The 23245-nt window shown below is 41.1% G+C and overlaps 1 protein-coding gene and 1 long non-coding RNA gene across 2 annotated transcripts in view; one reads left to right on the top strand and one right to left on the bottom strand.

The window, feature by feature from the left end:
- Positions 1 to 23245, bottom strand: part of LOC132420593 (uncharacterized) — an 88464-nt gene that overhangs the window by 13448 nt on the left and 51771 nt on the right. The window lies entirely within an intron of this gene.
- Positions 1920 to 17387, top strand: GATM (glycine amidinotransferase). The gene is made up of 9 exons (XM_060003580.1): positions 1920 to 2090; positions 3578 to 3796; positions 9806 to 10001; positions 10853 to 11043; positions 12013 to 12150; positions 12292 to 12456; positions 13741 to 13804; positions 14266 to 14382; positions 16352 to 17387. The coding sequence occupies exons 1-9, from the start codon at positions 2022 to 2024 to the stop codon at positions 16462 to 16464; spliced, it is 1272 nt and encodes a 423-aa protein (XP_059859563.1). The 5' UTR covers positions 1920 to 2021; the 3' UTR covers positions 16465 to 17387.

The raw sequence follows: 23245 nt of genomic DNA, 5'->3' as shown, positions 1-23245 counted from the left end.
GACAGAAGACCTAAATAGACATTTCTCCAAAGATGATATACAGACTGCCAACAAACACATGAAAGAATGCTCAACATCGTTAATCATTAGAGAAATGCAAATCAAAACTACAATGAGATATCATCTCACACCTTTCAGAATGGCCATGATCAAAAAATCTACAAACAATAAATGCTGGAGAGGGTGTGGAGAAAAGGGAACCCTCTTGCACTGCTGGTGGGAATGTGAATTGATACAGCCACTATGGAGGACAGTATGGAGGTTCCTTAAAAAACTACAAATAGAACTACCATATGACCCAGTAATCCCACTACTGGGCATATACCCTGAGAAAACCATAATTCAAAAAGAGTCATGTACCAAAATGTTCATTGCAGCTCTATTTACAATAGCCCGGAGATGGAGACAACCTAAGCGTCCATCAACGGATGAATGGATAAAGAAGATGTGGCACATGTATTCAATGGAATATTACTCAGCCATTAAAAGAAACGAAATTGAGCTATTTGTAATGAGGTGGATGGACCTAGAGTCTGTCCTACAGAGTGAAGTAAGTCAGAAAGAGAAAGACAAATACTGTATGCTAACACATATATATGGAATTTAAGGGAAAAAATGTCATGAATAACCTAGGGGTAAGACAGGAATAGACACAGACCTACTAGAGAACGGACTTGAGGATATGGGGAGGGGGAAGGGTGAGCTGTGACAGGGCGAGAGAGAGTCATGGACATATATACACTACCAAACGTAAGGTAGATAGCTAGTGGGAAGCAGCCGCATAGCACAGGGAGATCAGCTTGGTGCTTTGTAACGCCCTGGAGGGGTGGGATAGGGAGGGTGGGAGGGAGTGAGTTGCAAGAGGGAAGAGATATGGGAACATATGTATATGTATAACTGATTCACTTTGTTATAAAGCAGAAACTAACACATCATTGTAAAGCAATTGTACTCTAATAAAGGTGTAGGAAAAAAAAAGAACCCATCTGAAAAAAAAATGACAGCTCTTAATTACTTATTAAAAATAAGTAATTACATATATTGTAGGCACAGACATGAAATACTCTCTGTCCCCTCTCCTTCTAACAATATAAATGTTAAACCGAGTTCTCTAGTTTTGCACAAATCTGCAGCAATTAAAACTTTGCACTGTTTGGGAGCTACTTTTCTAAGAAATGTATCTTTATCAAATTGAAACAAAATTTAAATACATGAGATAGAAGGGAAAAAAATTCCCTGTAGTCCTCCCTCATTTCTGGCCCACATTTATCTCTATTTTCATGACTGAGTTTCTCAAGCCAGGGACACATGGCCGAAGACTATGAAACGACAAGTATTCCGAAGAACACGTAACAGGCTAGTGGGTGGACCACGCAGCACCCCGGGGAGCGGATGACCTGAGTTCCAGACTTGGTCCCCTCCAGGCTCCATCCCGGTGTTGCCCTAAGAAGCCACCTAAACTTGAGGTGGTTTCGTTCACTGCAAAATGAGGGGAGTGGATCAGTGCACAGAGATGAATTTAAACGTGAGACTCTACTCACGCTTTGCATATTTAAATCCATAAATGTAAATTTAAAACCATACATGTATATATCATTACTTGACTCGTCAGAAATCGCGTCCTCCTCCCCGTCCCTGAGACTGGGGGCCTGGTTCGGCGGACCCGGGCGGGGCTGGCGGAGCTCGGCAGAAACCAGTGGGCGGACTGACAAGCTAACAGAGGGCCAGCCCGGGGGACTTGACCCCGCGTCCCCCGCTCTCCCTGCCGTTCCTAACTCCCGGGCGGCCCCGCGCGCAGCCGTGCGCTCCGCGGCCCCGCCACCTGCTCCCGGCAGCCAATGGGGCGCGCGGGAGGAGGGGGGCGCGCAGGAGGAGGAGGCGGGGGGGGCGGCCGGGGCGGGACGAGGCTACAAAAGGCCGAGCACCGGGACACCCTGCTGCGGGCGCGCTCCCGGGGCACTCGGAAGGAGGTGGCCGAGCGCAGGGCACAGTCGGCTTGTGGACCAGGCGGGCACGAGACGATGCTGCGGGTGCGGTGTCTGCGCGGCGGGAGCCGCGGCGCCGAAGCGGTGCACTACATCGGGTCTCGGGTGCGTGCGCCGCCGCCTCATCGGGCAGCCGCGTGCTCTCTTCCCCCTCTCCTTTCCTGGCTTTCCCCCGCCAGCCTTGCACGACCCTGTCCTTTCTGGGCCCCCTTGGAAGCTCGGCTTCAGGAGCCTTTGCCGGCTGCCGGAAGCTTGGCGGTGTCCCAGGGGAAGGGGGCGTGCGTTGGGGCCACACCCAGTGGGCACAGCTGCGGTGTACGCGCCTCGGGTTGCGTTGGCCGTCAGCGCGGGGGGCGCCGCCCTCTCCAGCCGGAGGGGGCGAGGGCGACAAGCAACACGGCTTAGTGAAAAAGGGCGGCCTTTTGGCGGCTCATCGCTATGGGTGGGCAGAGAGTTGGGCATGCGTGTACCGTGGATGGACGGGAGAAGGGGCGAAGTGGGACTTGGGGACGGAGGGGGAGCGAGCAGGCTCATTCCAAGTGTAACGTGGAGTCCCGAGTCGCGAGAGGAGTTGGAGCGAGTTCGGTCTGTACCCAGATTTCTGCCCGGTCCTGCCCTCCGCTTTCCTGGTATGCAAGCACGCGCCTGCAGCAAACCCTCCCTAGCTCCTGGGACGGGAATAGCCAGGCAGTTTGGCTTCCGCCAGCAACTGGCTTCAGAACAGCTGTCACTCCCTCCTGCTTTTTAGTCTCCACCCTGGCTCCCCTCCTGCCTCCTTCCTAAGGCTTTTAACAGAACCGGATAGAGATTTGTGGGGTTGAGGTTTGCCCAGTGTATGAGGGACTCTCCCTGATCTAGAGTTTATGGGCTCTACATTTTCAAAAGCCTTTTTTGAAGTTCTTAGATCTCCTTCCTAGTTGTTTAAGTTTGTACCTGGGTTAGTTAATCCTTATCTTGCCTGGGGTACTGTGGACCATCTGTAAAATAAGCCTGTGGCACTTGGTCACTCTCTCATAATTGCAGTGCCAAATAATGTGAAGTGTGTGTCCGTGAGGACAAATTGATGGTTTGAAGCTGATTATTCTGAAAGATAAAGTCATTTAAAATGCTTCTATAGTTTCATTTGCGTGGGGCGGGGGGAGAGGATCCTAATACTAGTAACCTTTGGTACTGAAAGGGACAGGAGGCTCCCTCCCACAGCTGGACTTGGCAGGGAGATCCGGAGCCACTTTCTGTGGTTTTCTGGGAAGAAGGGTGACCCATCATCTGCAGAAAACTTGCTTAAGGCCTGATTGCAGAAAACCATTCCGAGATATAAATGGGGGTGTATGGTCGTTGGGGACAAAATCTTCTGAGAAGTTTTAAAGAGTTATACCAATTAACATAATACATAAAAAGATAATGTATAAATAAACACAAAAGTAAAATCTGTAACCCCACTACCCACCTATCCACTAACATCTCGGTTTACATTCTCCTAAAAGATTTTAAATGCCTGGCTGTGTTATCCTGGGTTTTCATCCTACCTCTACTTCCCCCTCCCCCAAGTACTGTGCAGGACCACACAATAATCTTTTCTTTGTTCTTGGAAGCTTGGAAGAACTGTAACGGGATGGGTGCAGCGAACTTTCCAGAGCACCCAGGCAGCTACGGCTTCCTCCCGGAACTCCTGTGCAGCTGACGACAAGGCCACTGATCCTCTGCCCAAGGACTGCCCTGTCTCCTCTTACAACGAATGGGACCCCTTAGAGGAAGTGATAGTGGGCAGAGCAGAAAATGCCTGTGTTCCACCATTCACTGTGGAGGTGAAGGTAAAGCCAGGGTTTCTCATGTCTGAGTGGGTTCATTCCTCATGGTCTGCAGTCTGGCTTCTGCTCCCACTCTCCTCTGTAACTGTGTTCACTTTAGCTTACCCAAGACTACCCAGATCCAGTGGCTGATGATATCTTACTTGGCATCTCTGCAGTATTTGACACTATCTACACCAATGATTACTCCCTCCTTCAGGTTTGGGGAGACCGTTTCGGGGGGTGGGGGGATATTAGTTCTTTCCCTATTCCTCACATCTTCTTCCTTTACGGTCTGTAATGTTGGGCTGAACAGAATTTCACTGTAGCTGTTCTCATAGCTTCCTCCCACCCCTCCACTCTGGTCCAGATCTCTCTCCTGAATTCTGTCCATATGAACACGTTAAACTCCTTGTTGGATATTGCCACTGGACCTCAAACATGGCACATTTGAGTTCAGCTGCCAGCCACTCTGCAAAACTGGGACGTTCTTCATTCCTTCCTTTCAGTTTTGGGCATTCCTATTTATTCAAGCTAAAACTTTTATTTATTTCTCCTTCAGTCACATCCTCCACATCCATTCTCCAAGATCGAACAAGTCTTTCATCAAAATGAACCTTACCTCCATCCCTCTGCTACTGCCTTAGGTCAGGATCTCATCTACTGCCTGGACTATTGCGGTGAACTCCTAACTGGTCTCCCCTATTTGCTGCACTCTCTAAACCACCTCTAGCTTCTATCAGAGTTAATTTTTTTTTTTATAAATTTACTTATTTATTTATTTTTCGGTGCATTGGGTCTTCATTGCTACATGTGGGCTTTCTCTAGTTGCGGTGAGCAGGGGCTACTCTTCGCTGCGGTGCGTGGGCTTCTCACTGCGATGGTTTCTCCTGTTGCGGAGCACGGGCTCTAGGCACGCAGGCTTCAGTAGTTGCGGCACGTGGGCTCAGGGCTCCAGAGTTATTAGCACAAAAGAACTTGTTTTCCATTTGGAGAGGTATGATGTTTATTACGTAGAAATGAAGACTAATACTAAGTATCTTATGGCAACTAGCTGTCAAGGCAGTTGAATTCAAATACCAGGAGAGCTAAGGGAAAAGCAATGACCAAATGCTGAATAGTTAGGAAGTCTTCTTCCTAAACGAAGAAAATAATTCTTGAGTTAGACCTTGAAGAGAAGGTAATAGAAAAAGTCATAACTTCTTCTAGTTGTTCTGAAACTACCTTTGGTTTTGAAATTTGATGAACAGATTAATTTATGTATCTTCCACATGTTTTAAAAAGGCACGATCTTTTTAAAGTCTTTTGTTTTTTAATAAGTTTATTTTATTCATTTATTTTTGGCTGTGTTGAGTCTTCGTTGCTGGGCGCGGGCTTCTTCTAGTTGTGGTGAACAGGGGCCGCTCTTCATTATGGTGCGCAGGCCTCCCATTGCGGTGGCCTCTCCTGCTGTGGAGCACGGGCCCTAGGCGCGTGGGCTTCAGTAGTTGTGGCTCGCGGGCTCTAGAGGGCAGGCTCAGCAGTTGTGGCACACAGGCTTAGCTGCTCCGTGGCATGTAGGATCTTCCCAGACCAGGGCTCAAAGCCGTGTCCCCTGCATTGGCAGGCGGATTCTTAACCACTGCGCCACCAGGGAAGCCCTGAAGTCTTTTCTTGAAAGGAAGTCCCATCCCCTAACCATTTTAATTGGGTGGAATTAAATTTCAAATTCAAGCAATAATTTATCCTTCTATTTGTCTTTAGAATAATTGACTTTTATATCATGTGATCTTACGGAATCAGAATTCTAAGACATTATTTTGAGTTCTTTGTCACTTGATTTATGATTTTAGATTTTGAAATTTCATGGACTTTTGGAAGGTGTGCCAGGCTGAAGTCAGGAGATCAGGATTGAATTAGGTATTTGATAAAAGCTTATTAGCTAATCTCAGTTAATCAGCTATTTGACCTTGTGATCTTGATTCCACAAATTTCTGGGCCTCACTAAAATGAAGATATTAAGAGGGTTGCTATCTACCTAATGAGATTAAATAGGAAGGTAAAAGGTTACATGTTACTTATTTTTAAAGGACAAAACTACAACTCATTATAGTTGTATGGATGCAATTTGCCAAGTCTGTTGAGGGTATAATAATTGTAGATAATAGTAGCTTTAGCGGTATTGATTTCATTCATTTGTCTGGTTATTTCTGCTTTATGACATATAAGAAACTAGGTATCGAGGGAGAGGAAATTAAATCTAAGACATGCATGGCCAACTAGAAGGCCTTACCTTCTAGTTGGAGAAAAATGACACAGACATATTAATCAGTTTGGGACCAATGAAATATAAAATAGTGTAGTAAACCATTTATAGGCAGTTAGAGCATAAGATATGTTGGAAGATGTAAGTGCTAGAAAAATTTTATGGGAATGAGGAACATAGTCATCAGGAAGCACAATTTTTGAAAGCTTTGTGGCTTTTTATTCTGCAAACATGGTGAATACTTTCCATCAAATATGTGCTTTTTGTTTTGCTTTTGTCTTTTTTTTCTAAAGCCCTTGATAAAAGGACCTTTTAAAAATACAAAGTCGAGTGGGATGAATTGGGAGATTGGGATTGACATATACACACTATTATGTATAAAATAGATAACTAATGAGAACCTACTGTACAGCACAGGGAATTCTACTCAGTGCTCCGTGGTGACCTAAATGGGAAGGAAATCCAAAAAAGAGGGGATATGTGTATACGTATAGCTGATTCACTTTGCTGTACAGCAGAAACTAACCCAACATTGTAAAGCAACTATACTCCAATAAAAATTAATAAAAAAAATACAAAGTCGATTAACGTTAATGTAATACCAGTTTGCAGCTGGATAAATAATGTTTCTATTGAGATTTCCTAGCCTTCCAAAGACAGTATTTAAAATTCACTTGGCAAACACCTCTAAAGGATTTTAGGCTCTGAAAGTCTATCAGGTTTCTAGGAGTGCAGCCACATGTCTGCAAAAGATTATTAAAAACATCCCATGCTAAGCATTTAATATAGTGTTTTTTTATCTTGCAGACACTTGGTAAATGATTGCTAACTTACTTAGCAGGGTTGTAAAGGAAGTGTAAATAATTTCCAACTATCTCTTGGAAAATGTAGTCTGGCCTGATCACTCAGACTTTGTCCAACCTTAGCCAGAGTATGAACTATACAAGAGAATTCACACTTGTTCAAACAACTTTTTTCTCCCAGGGAAGTTTATATTTATCAAGCAAGCTTCACTCTGCACAAACAGTCACATGGGATACTTTGGAATGTGTCCAGCAAGAAAACATGGCTGTGCAGCAGAAACTATTTCACCCAGTGTTAAATTTTCAAAGACTTCTTGTCCCCTCGTGGACTGTTAGAGATGTGCCTGGCATGAGAAGGAGGAAGTGGTGAATGGATGAGTAGTACCAGGATGTGTCTGAGAGGAATATAAAGAGTCATTATTATCCTCTCCTCTGGTTGCTACTGCAGGACCTCCTAGGAGTAGAAAACAGTAGAGTGCTCTTGTTTTGTTCTGTTTTTTAAAAGAGTGGATTGATCTTAACAAGCAATCAAATTTTTAATTCTGATAACATTTTTCATGGGCCAGAAATTGAGCTTATTGTTTACCTATAGCTCTTCAAAAGTAAAGCAACTAACTGATCATTTAGACAGGGTTTGGCAAGGTTTTTCTTTACAGGGCCAGATAATTAATGTTTCAGGCTTTGCAGACCATAGGTCTCTGTCACAACTACTCCACTCTCAACTCTGCCACTGTAGTGCAAAACCACCACAGGCCATATGTAAATGAGTATTTCTGTGTTCCATAAAACTTATTTGCATAAACAGGCAGCAGTCCAGATTTGACCCATGGACTTTAGTTTGCCAGCCCCTGTTTTAGAGCTTCACTGGCATCTCCCTGTTTGCTGAAGACCTGTTTTTCAGATTCTTATTCCCTCCCCAGCAGGCTCAGCTCCAGCCTAATTGATGTGAACCTAGGTACTGAACTAACAAGAGGCAGGTCTGCTTCCATATGTTTGATATTTATCAGGCTGAGGTGAAAGTGGAAGTAGAGACATATAATCTGGAAGAGACATGGTCTTTGACATTAAAGAGCTAGACATCTAGATAGTCTGTCTCATTACCCAGTTTCCCCTTCTTTATGGCACTTACCACTGTCTGAAGTTATCTGATTTGTAATAATGGAAACCTCATCGGACATGATTAGGACTAGTGGTTGGTTAATCAATGATATAAGGAAACACTTTAAAAACACCTGCTTTAACACAGACCTACTAGAGAATGGACTTGAGGATACGGGGAGGGGGAAGCGTAAGCTGGGACAAAGTGAGAGAGTGGCATGGACATATATACACTACCAAACGTAAAATAGATAGCTAGGGGGAAGCAGCCGCATAGCACAGGGAGATCAGCTCGGTGCTTTGTGACCACCTAGAAGGGTGGGAGAAGGAGGGTGGGAGAAGGAGGGTGGGAGGGAGGGAGACACAAGAGGGAAGAGATATGGGGACATATGTATATGTATAACTGATTCACTTTGTTATAAAGCAGAAACTAACACACCATTGTAAAGCAATTATACTCCAATAAAGATGTTAAAAATAAGAATAAAATAAAAATACCTGCTTTAAACATTTTTTAAAAACTTAAAACATATAAATGTACGTTGCTTTGCCAATCTTTTGATGAAGGTCCAAGGCTTTTTCTTAGCATTTGGATCTTCTGATTGGAATTCTGCTTTGTGTGTCTTAATAAATTATATCCATGTGTGTCTCCTACATTTCCCAATGTATTTTTTAATTTGACTGAGAACCTTGCACATGGAAAACAATCTGAATGAAGAATCCTTCCAGACTGTTCCACTTTTGAAAACCAGTATTTTATAGTTGTTGTACCTACCTTAATTCAATAGTAATTTTTAGCAAATTGATTGAGCCTTTTTAAAGCATTCAACCGCTTTCCATTCAGTTGTCTTTTAAAATGCGTATAACCCTTGGACACTTCCTAAATGTTAAGATTTGTTTTTCAGCTACTTAAAAATTTGGGGATTTGCTTATCAAATCACTTCTTTTTTTTTTTTTGCGGTACGCGGGCCTCTCACTGTTGTGGCCTCTCCCATTGCGGAGCACAGGCTCCGGACGTGCAGGCTCAGCGGCCATGGCTCACGGGCCCAGCCGCTCCGCGGCATATGGGATCTTCCTGGACCGGGGCACGAACCCATGTCCCCTGCATCGGCAGGCAGACTCTCAACCACTGCGCCACCAGGGAAGCCCTCAAATCACTTCTTTTTATGGTGAAAGGACCTGAAGCACTATGAAAGCTTAGATGGATTGGGAGAAGAGAGGTTGGTGGGCAGAGACACTTTGGCAGGGAAGTGTAGGAAGCACTAAAGGTAGACTTGCACCGCTGCACAGGTTTGCCAAGTGGTGATTCTGTTGAATGAGAAAATAATCAATAATGGCTTTTTAAGAGAAACAAAGCATAGTTGAGAGAATGTCCCTAACCTTTAAGGGAGCAGTGTCCTATTTTCCTACAAAGTATCTTGAAGTGTTTTTTAGACAGAATTCTGGGATGCCTGGGTAGCCCATGGTTTTATCTTCGTATAGGTGTGCTTTTATTAAGCTGTTTTGTTTGTTCTCTTATTTGATTTCATTGAGACTGTCTAATGGGAGCGTCCATGTCCTATTTTGTCTATGAAGCATGTAAAAAGTGGCCCAAGAGCGTTCCAAGCCCATGTGAGGGCAGACATGCTGTGTGTGGTAAGGCATGAGATCTCAGGCAGAAGGAACAAAAGGTCTCAAAACATCCAGAGAATTTAGAGATCTTCATTCAACAAATATTGAGTGTCTTCCCAGAGTCAGTGTGCTTGGTTCTGGGGATGAACACTGCACCAGATGTGGTCTCAGTCTCAATTCCAGTAAGTTATACAAGTAATTGTTCACAACCTATGAACCTATCTTGAGCTGTAATTTTTTCCTGTAAGTATTTCACTTACTTTCTTCTGGTTCTAGGCCAACACATATGAAAAGTACTGGACTTTTTACCAAAAGTATGGGGGCCATCATTTTCCCAAAGATCATTTGAAAAAGGCTGTTGCCGAAATTGAAGAAATGTGCAATATTTTAAAAATGGAAGGAGTGACAGTGAGGAGGCCTGACACCATTGACTGGTCCTTGAAGTATAAAACTCCTGATTTTGAGTCTACGGGTAAGTGATACTGGATACTTTAACTGCTAGAGTCTTAATTTTTTAATTTCTCTCAATCTGTAAGGAGAAAGCTCTGATTATTTCTCAGAGATCCCTTTGTTTTAATAATCCTTCAAAACTTTAAAGATTATTTAGGAACAGTTTGGTTCTTTTTGGTAAGACTTAGAGGTACACATTTTAAACTCTATTGTAAATCTAGAATTTCCTTGAAAGAAGCAGTTTTTCTAAACTTCATGAGCATTTCCTTACATAAGACCAGTGGATTCCATTTACTTTTCCTCAAGAACAGAAATTAAAAGGGGAACAGAAACATTCCCATCTTATTTTTAACTGACACTGCTGCAGGATTGTTTTTGTGCCTGAGTTCAGTGTTGTTTTTTTTAAAAAAATATTTATTTATTTATTTGGTTGTGCTGGGTCTTAGTTGTGGCAGGTGGGCTCCTTAGTTGCAGAGTTTGGTGTGTTCTAATTTACAGTTGTATAAGTGATCCTTGGCCCAATTTTCATCTTGTGGTACTGATATTCCCTGAAAAACTCTGTTAGGAGTTACAAAAGGTGAAAACTTGGTGGTTCAAGATGTCTTTGACCAAGAGATGCTTCTTTTTCTCTTTTCTTTTTTTTTTTTTTTTTTCTATTTGGCCTGGCTTCATCATCCCCACACAGAATTCATGTTAACAGTCTAGGATGTATCATTTAATATTTTTTCATTTGCGTAAAATTATGTACATATACACGTATAGGTTTTCTGTAATTTTTATTTTTTTACCAAAGAATGAAATCACATGATATAGACTCTTCTGTCTTGGAAATTAGCATCACTGAAGTTGCTCTGGAACTTTCTGGCCTGACAGGTTTATATGGTGCGATGCCTCGAGACATCCTGATAGTTGTGGGAAATGAGATTATCGAGGCTCCCATGGCCTGGCGCGCTCGCTTCTTTGAGTACCGCGCGTACAGAGCAATTATCAAAGACTACTTCCGCCGCGGGGCCAAGTGGACAACAGCTCCTAAGCCCACAATGGCTGATGAGCTTTATGACCAGGTAAGTCCCCAGTTATGGGAGAGCTTATCAGTAACTTTTCTAAATAATCCACAGAGACTGAGAGATTCTCTGATACCTTGTATTTATTATGTATTTCAGAAGCTGAGATGACCTACTTTTCGAAAACTGATTGTTTTATGATGAAAATAACAGTAAATGATAAGTTATAATAACAGTAATAATAATAGCTAACACTTATTGGTGTTTACCATGTGCCAGATCTTGAACTAAGTACTTTATTAGTTTATTTTTCACAACAACCTCATGAGGGAGTAGTTTCATTCCATTACAGGGAGGAAAACTGGTCTAAAGGCGCACAGCTATTCATTGGTGGAGACAGAACAGTCGCTAGGCTGAACTCCAGCCTCTTCTAGAAAAAGAATTTGGTCTGTAGGCCGTATTCACAGTAAAAGGAAGTGTATGTCTCTTACTAGATCACTTACTATTTGATCACTTATAGAAGGAATCAAAAAATGAAAATTTCTTTAAACCCTTTATGGGTTTAAAGACATAAGTAAGTAATGAATCTATTACCCAACCGCATACCCAGTCAAATTTGGTAGCGGATGCATGGCATCGCATTTTATGGTATGAGTTAGGCTCAGGGCCAACCTCCTTTTTCAAAAGAACAGAATGACTTCATCTTGCAGATTTTCAGTACTGTAGATAGATACATAAATCATTGGATGGGTCATGGAATATTTTCAGTTTCATTACTGCCTCTGTACCACCTGCTTCCAAGTATCAGGAACTTGTCATGCCTAGTTTTTCATTTTTTTGTTGGTGGTTTGGTTTATTTTGGTTTGCTTAGCATGGGCCTACATCTTCCCATGCCTGTTTCAGTCTAGAACAGGGCCGTAGTATTTCAGGAAATGATGATGTTGAACTAATTTTCTTAGTAATGAAGGCCCTATGAGTCATCTCTTCATGAACCAAGGCACTGTGTGTGTTCATTCTTGTTCCAATTAGGATTACCCCATCCATTCTGTAGAAGACAGACACAAATTGGCTGCTCAGGGAAAATTCGTGACGACTGAGTTCGAGCCGTGCTTTGATGCTGCTGACTTCATTCGAGCTGGAAGAGACATCTTTGCACAGAGAAGCCAGGTGGATAAAGGCTACCTCGGAAACTTCTCACTTTATTATTATATTTTAAATTTCCAAAATTAAAATATTTTCATCCTATTTTTAGTTATCTAAACATAGAACCAAATCTTTATAGGTTTATGTCTCCTTTTCTATTTTCAGGTGACAAACTACATGGGCATTGAATGGATGCGTAAGCATCTCGCTCCAGACTACAGAGTGCATATCATCTCCTTTAAAGACCCCAATCCGATGCACATTGATGCCACCTTCAATATCATTGGGCCCGGTCTTGTGCTTTCCAATCCTGACCGACCATGTCACCAGGTAGGGGAGTTCTTAGGACTCTGGAAAATCAAGAGAGTTTGGCAACTGAAGGAATTGCCACTATTATTTTAAGCACTTCTGTGATTTCCTAATGGTTCTAAACGACAGATTCAGCAATGCTCACATTATTATGATCAAACATTGGATTGCTTATGTTATATTTACTACAGGATGTCCAACACTCAGAAATATACACTGTAGCCGTGATAATTAGTGTAGTGTCATCAGACTCTGACTTTGGCTGCTTTCTGCTGTCAGAGCCTCAAGTTTGTGCGTATGTGTGTGTTTTTATTGAACAGAGTGGTATTATCTCATAACTTGCAGCCGGGGTTCCTCAGCAGATGAATTGCAAACAAGATGATCTCTGCATGTCTGGGGTAACACCACTAGGCAGTGGGTGTCTTCTTCCCTCTCCAGTGGGGCTCCCTTCAGCCAGGCCCACCCTGCAGGGGAGGAGCAGAGCCACTGCACTGCAGCAGGTCTATCCCCCCCTGCAGCCTCCTACTTCTGCCCGCTGCCCCCTACTTCCAGTTGGGCGGTGAGTGATTTTGTGTTATTTGCTGGGCTGCAGTGCGCCATTGCAAAATTCACTATTTTACCATATCACTGTTCATTTCTATTCTATATATTTAGACCAATGACCAAGATTACTTATTCACTTCATTTTAATTTATTTATATATAATTTACATAAATCAATTATATATATTATTAAATATTTATTTAATATAATTTATATACTAAGTGGGTATGTGAACTAGGGATGGCTGGGTTATAATAGGTCACTAGGGACAGTTATGGTTCTTTGGGAGTATATTCCTAACATCTGTCTTTATACCATGGTCACAGACGCAAAGTGACAGACTATGAAGTGGATGGACTATGGGTTTGACATAGTCATATTTTGTTTTCTTACAACTAAGTAAGAGGAAATATTTTCATTTTCTTTAAAGAGAATTTCTCAAGGAAAATATCTTCGGTCTTTTAAAAAATCTCTGAAACCTGTGAAAAGCACAAGAATATTTTTAAAAGCTTTAACATTTCTGTTACTTTTTAATTTTAATCTGGCAATCTGAGGACTTTATGTACATTTTAACTAAGATTCAGACAAAATCATCCAAATGTTTTGAAATTTTAATTTTTAAATTTTGGCAGTTGAGAAGACAGCTTCTCAAAAAGAATTATTAATCATAAGGGCTATCAGAGACCAAGAATGATAAGAATAGTATCTATAGATTTAAGCCTCTTTGGGTTTGGGGGGGTTTTTTTTATTTTGGTCTTGCAGATTGATCTTTTCAAGAAAGCAGGATGGACCATAGTTACTCCTCCAATACCAGTCATCCCAGATGGTATGTTTACTTTTGTATACTCATAGCCTAAAATAATTACTTCAGTGGCCAAGAATCTTTCACCTATAGACAGCAGCCTGCATATTAGCAATTTAGAATATTTCTCTGGTAAGCAGTAAACTGGTGCTTGGCACTACGGGTACTAGAACAAGGCTGGACTTGTGTTCACAACCTCTCCTTCCATAGAAAATGAAAATGAAAAGACAGGAAAAATCAGTACAAAACAATTTGACGGAAAGCAAGAAATGGCTTTTTAAAGACAACAAGGTGAAATTCAAATGTGTAATGAGTATGGATTGATTCATAACATTTACAGATAGTCTTAAGATTAAAATAAATTTTCACAGGGAAACTGAACTATTGAAAGAATTGAGCTGTCACTTGAATATTCTTCACTTCTGAATCCTTGCTTTAACCAAGAATAACAGCAGACATGATTTAACGGTTATTGCTATTTTTAGATCACCCACTCTGGATGTCGTCCAAATGGCTTTCCATGAATGTCTTAATGCTAGATGAAAAGCGTGTTATGGTGGATGCCAACGAAGTCCCGATTCAAAAGATGTTTGAAAAGCTGGGTATGTACCCAGCATAAATGAAACACGTTCATATTCAAAAATATTAAATGAGAAGAAATGACATGCTAGGTCTGATGTATGATTTATCTAATTAAATTTCTGTTCCTTTTAGAAGTACCAAGTTGTTATTTCGTAGATGGACAATATACTTCTTTTCAACAGTCACAACCTCAAAAGGTTGGAGATGCATCCCAGGCTCCTTAGACACCCCCTGAGCAATAAGTTTATCAGTCTTCTATGACTTATCTAACTTGCTGGTGCCCAAGTGTGGAGAGCTACCCCTTTGCAGATAAGCATATAGATGATTTGGCCCTTCACCAAATAAGAAATTGTTGGGGTCCTTTAAAAGTAATTTGTCATTACATATGTTAAAGGACGTATAAGGATACAGATATAGAAGTGACTTATCTGTGTGATAAGCACTGTGAACAAAGTAATGAAATACAATAGAGGATGTCAGTAAATCATTTCAGCTTTGAACTAAAAAGCAGAACTGGTTATTGCTTGGGTGGGAATTTGCTTATCGTGGTATTCAAAATTTAGACCAGTTATCCTATACTGAGAAAAGCATTTAAAGAATTTTCATACGGCTGTTATTAGGGTGCAGAAGTGTGTGTTTATCACTATCATTCTACTTGACATATCCTAAGTGTCAAATAAAGCCAGGCAGTACACTTGTTGAAATCAAGTCATGTTTTGATTTATGTCTTATATTTCAGGTGTAGTACTCAGAAGATATTGTTTGCCCCTTTGAAACATCCCTCTTTAATGAAGTATCAGGTTAAAAAGATTAGCCCATTAGTTTTAGATTGAGCCCAGTCTAATGATTTCACCTGTAATGCTATCCCACTTTTTTTTTCGTGGCTTTTGTTAAATAAGCCAGTTGCTTGGGTTCAGTTTCCTGTCCTTTAAGATTTTATTGTTTCTCAACTTAAAATATTATTAAGTACCAAATATCTGATTTATAATTTTGTTTTTAATAAAGTCTTTTTGAACATAGGGAACTTGTTAAAGCAAATTAACTTCTCTCCAGTTCAAGGTTATATGGCTCTGGCCATCTGACTAAGATAGATATGTCTTTCTGTCAGGAAACACATGCTCATGGTTAAAAGCCCACTTCTTATCCCAAGCCCACTCCTGAACCTATGTCCAAACGCTGTTTTTACTCTTCAAAGCCCTGCTCAGTCTTACTTTCTCATGAAAGGCTTTCCAGATGACTCATGCTGCCTTTCTAACTATACCAGTGGGCCCTTTAGCAACTCTGTAGCTTAGCTTTCCTCTCAAAATAATGGATTCCTTGAGAGAGGAGAATAGATTTTCTTTTTAAAACCCCATTATGCCAAACACAACAGATTCTTCCAAAATACCATTGGTTGACTGGGCCATGTACATCATAACCATATTAATACAAATGGTGCTGGATTAAACTGATTGCCTGAGTAGCTTTGATACCTGTATGACCATACAACCCAGATGAGTTCTGTTCCATTGTTTCCTTAAGGTGGCCTGGTCAAGCTAATTGTGTCAGATAAACTCTGCTTATATGTGGGTAGGTAAAGTCAACTTTTCAGGTTGGCTAAATTACACTTTTCTTACTAAATTGACATGGTAAAATTAGAAACAGTCTGACAAAGTAGTTAAAGCATAATTCTAAAAGGCCTTGAAATTTTACTATTTGGATTGTTTCTGAACATTTGTCAGATATATCCACTCATGAAACCTGTTGACTTGTGAATAGTCAATAGAACAAAATAGACTTCAGAGTCTCTGCTGACTTTCTGGTGAAGGTTTTATATTAGCAGTGGAATAGATTAGATGAAATATAATTGACGAATAAAATTGAAAGACTATCCTGGGGTGGACTTAAGGGTTAGAACCACAGTATTCCTACCCATTTTTAGGCTCATTTCTATAGAAGAATCTTCATGTGAGTCCATCTAACTGGCCACATCTCTCTCTTTCCATGCAGGTATCAGTACCATTAAGGTTAACATTCGTAATGCCAATTCCCTGGGAGGAGGCTTCCACTGCTGGACCTGCGATGTCCGGCGCCGAGGCACCCTACAGTCCTACTTTGATTGACCAGGCCTGCTGGGGCTTGGGGCTTGGCCTCAAATAAAACTAGGAAGCTTAGGGATAAGGTTCATTCTCCTGCTTTAAAAAGTGCATGAACTGTAGTACTTTATACAATCATATCCATAACAGGGGTCTTAAGCCTGGTTTATTTTTATTATTTTTCTTTGATAAAAGGAAGATAACCTGTGCTAGATCTTACTCTCTTCTCCTAAATATTTTGCTGTTTGGCTTCAAGCATAAAAATTTGGTGAATGTCTACCAAAACAAAAATTAGTCATTTGAGTAACTTGGCTACTAATATATTTAACCATCTACCTCTGTTTTTAATTTTCTTTCCAAAAGGCAGCTTGAAATGTTAGTCCTAATAGTCACTTTTTTTTTCCTTTTTGCTAAACTTGTGAATGTTTGTATCACTTCTTTTTTCTAAATAAAAGACTCAGAATGTATACAGATCTTCTAGAACCAGTAATTGTCCCTTTTTCTAATAAGGAATTTTGGTAATTTTTAATTTTTTGTTTTTAAAAATAACCTAGACTATTGCAAACATTTAAGTGAATTTTCCATGAATATTTTTAATATTCTCATCTCAACATTGGTGATATTTGCTATTAAAAACCTTTTCATACAACTTACCTCATTTCAAGTGATTTATTTTAATCTCTTTTTTCTTCTCTGTCCAGAATTTTAGAGGAATATTTAGTGCAATAGGGTATAACTATCAGTTCCAATTCCTAAATTTTGATGTTCAGTATCTAGTGGATACATTGCATCTTTGGTCATCTAAGATTTGTTTACAGATGTGCAAATTATTTAAAGCACAGACTTTAAAAGCATTAAAAAAAAAACTAATGGAGGTAAAACCTACATGCGACGTGAAATAATTTTAACGTTGGATACGGTACATGTATTTTTATTCTAATAAACTTTTGTGTTACAGCATGGGTTTTATTAGAGTTTGGCATCAGTCTAATCATTTTAAGCATAAGTAAATTATGGGAATATAGCTCTTGAAACAGTGTTCTAATGCTTTGAATTATTCAATATATTCACCCCCAGTAGATAAAAATTTAAACCTAATGCTTGTATTCAGAAATGTTTAGCAGAGTCAGATTTTATTTATTAATTAATCCAATCAGTCAACAATATCTGAATGTCTTCTGAATATAAGGGACTCTTCCTAGGCCCCAGAAGAGGAAAAAAGTCTCCATTCTCTAGATACTCAGTATTTTGACCCATGAAAAATCTGTGGGGTGGGGATGGGGGGAGGTATACTTTGAAGTGGTCATGGGTTTCGACCGTGCCTTTGTAGCCTAGTGTCTTTTTTCACGCACCACAGAAATACCTGCCCATTCTACACTCGACTGAATCCTGCTTAAGAAACCTTACAGGGGCTTCCCTGGTGGCACAGTGCTTGACAGTCCGCCTGCCGATGCAGGGGACATGGGTTCGTGCCCCGGTCTGGGAAGATCCCACATGCCGCGGAGCGGCTGGGCCCGTGAGCCATGGCCGCTGAGCCTGCGCGTCCAGAGCCTGTGCTCCACAACGGGAGAGGCCACAACAGTGAGAGACCCGTAAAAAAAAGAAACCTTACAATCATGTGGATTGGTGCAGTTAGGGGATATATTCCTGGGTTTAAATACTACTCTGCAATTCTATTACACACCCCTCCACATTCTCCTCAGTGGCTATTCCAGACCTTCACTTTGTTCTCTTATCATATTGCTTCATTTTTCACAGAGAAAATAGAGGCCGTCAGGTGTCAGTTCCCTCAGCTTTTCTGCTCCAATTCTCTATAGACTTACCTGCATTTGCATTCCCTGGTTAAATTCTTTCTCTCCTTGCCTGTACTAGCTAAGCTTCTAAAGAGAAAAGTTGGGTCTTCCTCTCATCACTCAACTGTACTTCTCAACCCTCTACAAAGACACTTCTCTCACTACTGCAGAGAAAGAGGTGAACCTTTTGACCAGGTCTAATCCACACAACTGTCCTTAGATTCTAATCTTTCTCTCCTCTTTCAGGAACTGGCTTCATCAGTTATCGTCTTTCTTATAACTCCAGCCTGTGTGTGTGTGTGTGTGTGTGTGTGTGTGTGTGTGTGTGTGTGTGTGTGTGTGTGTGTGTGTGTGTGTGTGTGTGTGTGTGTGTGTGTGTGTGTGTGTGTGTGTGTGTGTGTGTGTGTGTGTGTGTGTGTGTGTGTGTGTGTGTGTGTGTGTTTTCCCTCAGCAAATAGTCATGTTCAAAATAATCTTCAAAACTATCCCTCTGGCAATGTCACTGTCTTTTAGAGCTCAGTTTCCAGAAAGAATACATCTACTGATATGTCCACTTTTTCACCTTTTATTTACTCTTCAATCTCTTGCCATCTGATTTCTACCTTATTGCTTCAGTGTACTGCTGAGAACCCTGACCCAAGTGTCATTTCCAGTGGATACAATTCAGGCCTTACTGACCATTCCTTTGAAGGTCTCTCCTCTTTTGGGTTTCTGAGGTACCGCTTTCTCCCTCCCGGCTTATCTCACCTGTGCACAGGTCTTCCCCTCTGCATATCCACCAGTAATTCCCAGAGGCTACGTGGGAGGGGAGGCCCTAAGCCTGGATCTTCTAGTCTAGGCCTGGCCCTGAGCCCCAGGTCCTGTTCCCAACTGTCTGTGGACATTATCTGGATGTGCAAAGGCATCGCAGGCTCAACACTATCACAACTGACTCAGTTGGCCAAGCCATCCTGGACTCTTCCCTCTTCCTCATCTCATTGTGTCTCTAGCATTGGCCTTTTGCATGGTTATTAAATAAGACGATTACGTCAACAAAGATAGCTCAACTGAATGATTTAATAAAGTCTCTATTTTTAGATCCTTGGCACTCCTTGTGGTGTCCCCTCTTGTCAAAGTTGTAGAGGAAAACAGAAGCAGCCTGGTGTCCACCACACAATTGCTATCAGGTTTCTTTTCGTCATCCACCAGTCCTGCAACCTGGTGGCTTCTATGGTATCTGTAGCAGGCAGAAGGCCCACCATTTGCTGCTTTAGAGTCACGGTTTCCAGATCACTTGCCAACAACTGCAGATTGCCATTCTTCCTAGGGACCACCAAGCCTTTTGTAACTCGATGTCTAAGGAAACAGCTGTGCATATTAGGATGAACGTACTGTCATAAAAAATGAACTAAATTTAAATAAAAATATCTAATATTGCCAGGGCAGGTCTAGTTCCTTGTAAAAAAGCAAGGTATTTCTTTCAGGAATAGCCTTTTAAAAATAAAGTTCATGGATCTGACCACTCTAGTGTGTTAACTTGCAACTACATAGGAATACCACCCAATAGTTCAGAAGAATGTAAAAATACAGTACCTCGGATTTTTTTTGGTCAACTTTTTGGATGTAGAGGATCTTTTTTTTTAAGAAATTAGAAGAATATGAAAAACATTTAGATTCCCATCACAGTGCACCAACAGTAACAGTTAAACGAGGTTTGACTGCTGAAGTCTCATAGGACTTAAAATGACAGTGCTTATAAATCTATATAGTTTATTACAGGAAAAGGACACAATATAGCAATAGTATTAAAGTAACGACATGCATCACAGCCAAAGGCCATCTCACAGCAAAGAGTCCAGGGCAGCCAAGCCCGACCTGCATTTGTTAGCCTTCTGTAAGGGCTGTCTAGACACACTTTCTCAGATCCGGAACCACCAATATGAGCACGGACCATCTCAGAACCAAGGAGCCCAAGGTAGAGTCTCAACCAGGGTTTCTCATCCCCTGTTGGTCACGTGGGCATATACTTGCTATGTAACCAGTTCCAATGACAGAACCCTCTGGGTGTCTCGGACCAGGTGCAAGTCAATTTCACTGTTATCAATAAACAATGTCAAAAGCTTGCCTTGAAACTCCTCCCACCCATGGTTACAAAGCAGCACTAATAATCAGTAGGTGTTATGCCTGGACCAGAGGTCAGTGTCAGGTGGGTACATTTCTTATTTTAGTAAAAGAGTTCGGGCCAATTTCAGGTCTGCAGGAATTAACCCTCACAGCACGGACTAACCCCTCATCCATGGTCAAGACCATTTTAGGACAAAATGGTCACTCTTAGTTTGAGAGCCATTACTTGCTTGACGATATATAATCAAGTAGACAATCAAAATGTACATGAAAATTCCATGCATTTGTAATAATCCGTGGGCAGCTGGTATGGATTTAAACAAATAGCTGAAAATTCCAGCATAAACTTTCTCATACTTCTGAACTAACTTTACAATTTGTTTGTCTGCTTCTTCTACAGCCATTGTATTTATGGTATGTATCTGCTGAGGGATTCAGGGACTGTAGTCGACCTACCATTGCTCAGGTCAAAATTTTCTTCATGCAGGTTCTCCTCCACAGGGATAATATCCTAAAGGGGTTTAGTTCAGTCTCCCAATATTCACATTTGATTGTCCATATCAGTATTATCACATGTTTTATTAGCTTCTACAATATCAGTTTTACCCAATTATCTAATGTAATTCTACCTTTAATCCTCCTCAGGTCAAGTTATAAGACATAGTCCTATAATTTTGTGGAACGGCCCTTCAATCACTTGTTTTCCCTCAGTTTAAAAAGCATATGTTTTGTTTATCCCCATTTTCTATTAACCCATTACTTTGAGAGTGACAAGTAATATTCTAAGCCTACTGAATATGTTTCTTTGCCTACCGTTTCACTGTATATATAGGCAGTGAAGTGTCTTGATCTGATCTGATGAAATGTAACTAGGAGGGCCAAACAGGAAGGTGATGTATATGTGTGTGTGTGTGCGTGTGTGTGTGTCTGCATGTGTGTATGTGGTTGTTGCAGTCCTTTGACAGAATTTGCAACACTGACTTTAGCCATTGGTAAGTGAAACCAAACCCTTAAGGCCAATATTTAAGTTGTCAAATAGGTAAAGGGACAATGTAATCTATTTGCCAGCTAGATGATGGACCTTTTCCCCTGGGAATACTTCCCCAGAGGAACCGAAAATCCTGCCTTTCCTGTTGGCAAATAGGGCAATTTTTATTAAGAGTTTGAGGCTCAGTAGGGCCAAATAACAGCTGGCCAATCCTCTTCAAGAGGCTCTATAGTCAGTCCTAGGGGAAAAGAGGCTACTTGCTTGTGACTACAGTGAGTTCCTCCCATGGAAACTCTCAGGAATATGCTCCCATTGTGTTTACCAAATCCATTTTAGGATGGAACTTGTTTGGGCATTGTCCTTCCTGTTGGAATGCTTTTCTAACATCACCCACGACATGCTGGTATTTCAGGTCTTAATATAATCTTATATCCTTCTATTATTGGAGCTGTTCCATAAATGCTCAGTAACAAGCCTGTAACTGTCTTCAAAAGGAATACACTAGAGAGTAGCATTTGGTACTTTTCCAGTTCAAAAGTCCAGGTCACCATTGAGCAGTAAATATTGCCTTTGGCCAGACACTCCAGTTGGCATGAGTGCAGGCAGCCAACACTCTAATATTATTTCATCATAAGGATCATAAGGTCCTAATGGGATAATTTGGGCTACAGCCCTCTGCGGTTCTAAGAAGCCTTGTTGCTATTCAGCTCCTCAGTCAAATATAGCCTTTTTCTGGGTAATCTTACGAACTGAAACTAACGGTATCCCTAAGTGAGGGATACAATTTTTCCAAAAGCCAAACAGGCCCACTAGGTGTTGAGTCCCTACAGCCTGAGAGATGGGAAGAAATAATTTATTGCTCATTGTCTACAGTATGCAGTCCCTCCAAATTTCATAGTCTGTGTACAGCCCTGGATTTTTTTGGAGTTAATCAATTATCCCCAATTAGTTATATGATTTATGACCTTCATAAGGTCTCTTTTAGCTTGATCCTCAGATTCTGAGATAACCATATCACCAATATAGCATATTTGAACATTGTCCAGTTTTATTAGATCTAGGGCCCACCTGACCAGACTGTGACAGTACATGGGCAAGTTCAAATATCTTTGATGTGATACAGTAATTGTGTATTACAGACCATAACACATCAATGCAAGTTGTGGTTGCCTCCCCCTGTCGACTGATAATGGGAACAGCACATTTTCTGTGGGATTCTGTGGTGAACCGGCTCACATTGGTCTCTGCTTCCTGTACCCTGCTGTCTGGATTAGGTATCACTCCTCCATCAGCTGTCCTGTCTTCCAAAAATGTATAGGCAGCTCTCATCTACTGTTCTCCCTTTTCTCTTAGTCCTTGTGGGTTTTTACCTTGTTATTCCATTACTATCATTTTAGGGCAGTTTCAGGGGAAAGTGAAGATAAATGTTTATTTTTAACCCAATTCAGTCCCTAATCATGTGTTAGTCTTTAGACAGTTAATTCTAAATAGCATGATAAAGGAAGAAATTGAGGGAATTTCCCCCAAATCGGACAATCTGGTTGCACACCAGGAATTAAGGTGAAATGGAAGTGAACCAGCCCTTGCACCGTCTGCAGCTCAGCTTCACATCATTTGAGTAGCCCAGAAAATCTCTAGCTTGGAATTGGATTAAAATGATACTTGATGGCTGGCACTCCCAGATGACTGAAAAAAGTAATAAAAATTCTTTTCTGAGGGAATGTAACATCTGTCTAGGCTTCAGATTGTTTCTAAAAATAAGATTTCATATACAAAGTCCCATACACAACCAAAGACAGACAGACACATGAAGAGTAAAGACCCTTTCAGCAAAACATTCAACAGAAATATATCCACAGACTCCAGATATCAGATTATCAGACAACAGACTATAAAGTATCCTCCCACTAAGAAGCCCCATACC

Source organism: Delphinus delphis, chromosome 2 (assembly GCF_949987515.2).
Source record: "Delphinus delphis chromosome 2, mDelDel1.2, whole genome shotgun sequence".
Taxonomy (NCBI): domain Eukaryota; kingdom Metazoa; phylum Chordata; class Mammalia; order Artiodactyla; family Delphinidae; genus Delphinus; species Delphinus delphis.
The sequence above is the reverse complement of the archived record's forward strand: the minus strand, read 5'-3'. Positions and strand labels throughout refer to the sequence as shown.

Bases quoted from the DNA above. Each gene is read 5' to 3' on its own strand.
- GATM (XM_060003580.1), top strand. From the start codon at position 2,022: ATGCTGCGGGTGCGGTGTCTGCGCGGCGGGAGCCGCGGCGCCGAAGCG. The intron at 2,091-3,577 runs GTGCGTGCGCCG...TGTTCTTGGAAG, and splicing joins TGCACTACATCGGGTCTCGG to CTTGGAAGAACTGTAACGGG. The intron at 14,383-16,351 runs GTATGTACCCAG...CTTTCCATGCAG, and splicing joins AAAGATGTTTGAAAAGCTGG to GTATCAGTACCATTAAGGTT.